At 33.9% G+C, this 4,313-nt stretch overlaps 1 protein-coding gene across 1 annotated transcript; it reads right to left on the bottom strand.

Moving 5' to 3' along the window:
* Window positions 1-3: 3 nt before the first annotated feature.
* Window positions 4-3,139, bottom strand: LOC143607159 (sucrose-phosphatase 2-like; the record flags this gene model as incomplete). The annotated part of the gene is made up of 6 exons (XM_077082704.1): window positions 2,931-3,139; window positions 1,982-2,281; window positions 1,791-1,892; window positions 923-1,117; window positions 132-422; window positions 4-60 (listed from the first exon to the last, which is right to left on the bottom strand). Coding segments are annotated over exons 1-6 (1,005 nt in total), but the record flags the coding sequence as incomplete, so codon positions are not given.
* Window positions 3,140-4,313: the final 1,174 nt, after the last annotated feature.

Here is a 4,313-nt window from a genome sequence, read left to right as displayed (position 1 = left end):
AATGCAATCATGAAGAGATTTCTCAACACCTGATGGAAGAACAAACACACCCGAAGGAGACTGCAAAAAAAACATATTATTTCCTTGAAACTTGAATGAATCAGAAAAACTAATGAGGTTAATGAACATACGCAAACGGATTTTAGGTTGTTCAAATAGGCTTCGGTATTTTCAACTTCTCCACGTCTCCATCTCTCGAAGAATAAGTAAAATTTGACTACTTCATACGCAGGGTCAAAGTGGTCTAATTTTGAGTCTGATATATCAGTTACGTCTCTGGATGAAATATTTGGGCCTAATTTAAAATGTCCAATAGCTTCTAAGATACCGGCTGCACATGTTTCAGTTGCGTGAATGATCTTAGGGTTATTTTTGGCATTTTCAGCATGCCACTGCAACAATTCTTCTTGTGCATTCTTTACCTGCATGAAGGAGATCATTGACACTCATTAACACAATCATACTTGTAGTCAACCCATTTTGACCCGCACATAACTTATACAGTTAATTACTCGGATGGTCCATGTGGTATATATGTCCATATTGCAAGTTTGGTCCTTAACTTTGAAAAATTAATGTATGCTCCCCACTGTTTCGAAAGCATAACAAGGATGGTCTTTGGAATGGATGGGGATTAGTTATTCCAGTTACGTGCATGTGAAATGACTAAAATGCCCCTTAACATAGGTGAAAATTCCAACTCATTTACTTTCACTTTTTATGTTAAGGCCATTTTAGTTATTTTCACATGCACTTAGATGGAAAAACTGACGCCCATCCACTCCAAGGACAATTTACGCTTTCGAAACAGCAGGGAATATATGTGTAATTATTCATGCATAAGGACCAAACTTGTAATATGGACATGCCATGGCACCATCCGAGTAATTTACTCTATAAATTAATGAAATAAGTTACCAACCATGACACCGTGCACATCGGGAATTGTAAAAAGCTCAGCATCGTTCCCAGAATCTCCACATGCAAGGGTATTTTTTGGTAATTTTCCCGCATCCTTCAACTTTTTATGCAAATAAGCGAGAGCTTGACCTTTACCTGCACCTTGAGGTAATACATCCAAATCCATCCGGCCACTGTAAATTATTTTCACATCTAGCTGCAACCAAAAAGACACCCCTAAATCAAAATGAGAATTAAACTTGTTTATGGTCATTTATTTAACAAAACAAACGAACATGAACACATTTTTTGTTCATTTAGTTAAAACAAACGAACCTGAACACATGTCTCGTCTCGTTCACTCATTTATGTTCGTTCGTTTACATTCATTTATGTTTGTTAGTTATGTATGTTTGTTTATGTATTATTTAAATTGCTAGGCCCACAACAAGCTTACAATTTAGTCTAGTTCTATTAATTTAAATATCACCCATTACAATTTAGTTTAGTTTTATTAACTTTTTAGGCCCAACAGACTGGTATTCATGTTTACTTTAATTGGGGTTTGCTTAGTTATGTTCGTTTATATTCAATCACGTTCGTGAACCCGAACCGTTCATTTATACCATTAATGAACGAACATAAAGACATTCATTTTCTGAACAAACGAACATGAACAAAAAAACCTAGTTCATTTAACGGTTCATGTTTGATCATTTGTTCGGTTAAAGTTAAACGAATGAACACAAACATGAACATGCCCCGTTCATGTTCGTCCAGTTCGGTCACAGGTCTACAAAGAACCATCCTTTTCATTAATTTAACATGTCAATAAAATTTTCTTGTTTTTATTACACCGCTATGGATTAAAATGAAAAATTCAATCTTACCCCTCGGTTTGCTAGACGTTCAGAAAGAGTCTTCATTACTTCCTGAGCCTTTTCTTTCTTAAGATGAAAGCTAGCTTTGTGTTGCCTTTGCTCAGTTTCAGACTGCATTACCATAAACAAAAACACATTAAACAAATTGAAGTTTTAACATAGAGTTAAATAAACATTTATCATGATATAAGTAAACATACCTGCAAAGTGAGTTCAGAAAACTTGCTGGTCTCTTCCGACACAATATTTCTATCCCATTTCTGATTTAGAAACTCGACCCAGCCTTCATCTGGAACCATGTCATTACCATATGTTATCTCCGTTCCCACAGACATAATCGTTATGTCGGGTGTTAACATAGGTTTCTCTTTCCTTAATTGTTTGTACAACACAGGCGATCGTCCAGTTGAGAACACAAGTAGTGAATCATGCCGGTATTTAGCCTCCCATAACGCGTTAAACCTTAGTATAGAAAGATTCTCAGGATCATGATGATCAACCTGTGGATAGATGTATCAAGGCAGGTTTAATAAGTGTGCTGACTGAGTTAGTTATTTGGTTGACTTTTGAGTTAGTTAAACATTTTGTTATTTTAACTAGCACACTTGTGTTAGTAAGTTATGCATTTTCTAAATGTATCAATGCATCTGAAAATGAACCGAACAAACAGGAACAAGGGCATGCTCGTGTTCGTTCATTTAACTTTATACGAACATGAACATTAACAGTTAATCGAACAAATTTTTGTGTTCAGTTTCGTTCATTTCAAAAGCCAACATGTTCGGGTATGTTTATGTCTGTTCGTTAAAAATATAAACGACCACGGAACAGCTAATCGAACAAATATTTGAGTTCAGGTTTGTTCGTTTAAAAAACGAACATGTTCGGGTTTGTTTATGTTCGTTCGTAAGAAATCTAAACGGACAATTCACAAGCATAATTGAACAAACATAAACAAACACAAATAAACATAAATGACCACACTTAAATGATACAAAGCATAAACGAATGAACAAGTTTATGAACATAAGCGAACTTAAATAAAATAAAATAAAAATATTTGACTACTTTCTATTAACAATTAAACAAACATAAATATTCATTGGTTTAATAAATAAGCAAACTTCCAGTTGATCGGTTTGAACTTACCATAGTGTGATCGAGATCTGAAACAATCATGAGGCGCGGAGAACATGTAAGCCGATCCATTATTATATTAGTATTATCCTGACGGAAATCAAATGTTAATAATAATGCAATTAAACAAACAAATAATACAAAATTAAACCTAGAATCCCTTCATTTGAACATCTAATTGCAATCAGTCATCAAAATCAAATGATTTAATTAATAGGAATTTGATGTGAATTGAAATTGCATGTGTAAGTGAGAGAGTGAGTACCAGTTGAGATTTATTTTGTGTGTGATGATGAATAACAAGGTGACCAACGAATGGATTATATTATTATTATTATTATTATTATTATTAGAAGATGATATTGATCCATAAATTCTCAACCTTCAACTTTACATCAACAAGACAGTTGCGATGCTTTTCAGTTTTTTTATTTTTATTAGTGCTTTTGTTGCTACGGAAAATGACAATTATTATTATATTTATTATTATTATTTTTAATGATGAACTAAGTAACGCCGAGTACTTCGTACGTGACCCCCACTGCCTAAAGGTAGCCCGAGCCAGCCACTAGTCCGGACGGATGGAGCCCCTTGCGGTCCACCTATTGAGGGATTCACCGGATAAAACCCAACCCCCACGCTCGCCAAATGGCACGACAGCGAGGAGCTGGTAAAATCGGGTGAGATCAGGTTTCGAACCCCCGAACCCTGGCTAGCAAGGGTCATCCCTCATATCTCTCATATAAATTGGTGATAATGAGGTTTGAACCCCCTACCTTTTATTAGTAGAGTGAGTGCTCTACCATTATTATCTATAGTATACACTAAGTTAGAAACCCGTGTATTACACGGGTTTGGAAAATTAAATCTCAGTCATTATCTTATTATATGATTCTGTTTTTTATTGTAATAATCATATACAAAAAACACATCAAAACTCTTAAAAAATCACAAGAGCTGAAAAATATGAATAAAATGCTTCTAAGTATATTGTTGTGTTAGTCAACATATCTTTCTATTGAACTAATTGCTGCAAGAGTTTCTATCGGTACAAAAAATTACCAAAGTAGTCAAATTGGGGGGGGGGGGTAATGATATTAAATTATTAACCATCCATAACTAAAAATAAAAAAACTTTTGTGGCTTACGTCATGTTTTTTTTTCTAATTCATGTCTTATATTATAAAACTATAAGCAATGGCAACTGCATATTTCGTAATATCGGCAAAGAAAGTGTAATACAAATAAAGTTATTGGCATTTTATAACAAATTTTTTTTTCAGTTTCAAATATGTCGTCTTACTAAACTTATAACTTTTGATGATCTTGACACATTTTACTCAACTCCAACAATATACAAGAATCTTAATAGTTATAATGAGTTTTATATTTGTG

Source organism: Bidens hawaiensis, unplaced genomic scaffold, assembly GCF_021521415.1.
Source record: "Bidens hawaiensis isolate Kalapana, Puna unplaced genomic scaffold, B.hawaiensis_p1.1 tig00079899_1, whole genome shotgun sequence".
NCBI lineage: Eukaryota > Viridiplantae > Streptophyta > Magnoliopsida > Asterales > Asteraceae > Bidens > Bidens hawaiensis.
Note: the sequence above shows the minus strand (reverse complement) of the source record. Positions and strands in the feature narration are given on the sequence as shown.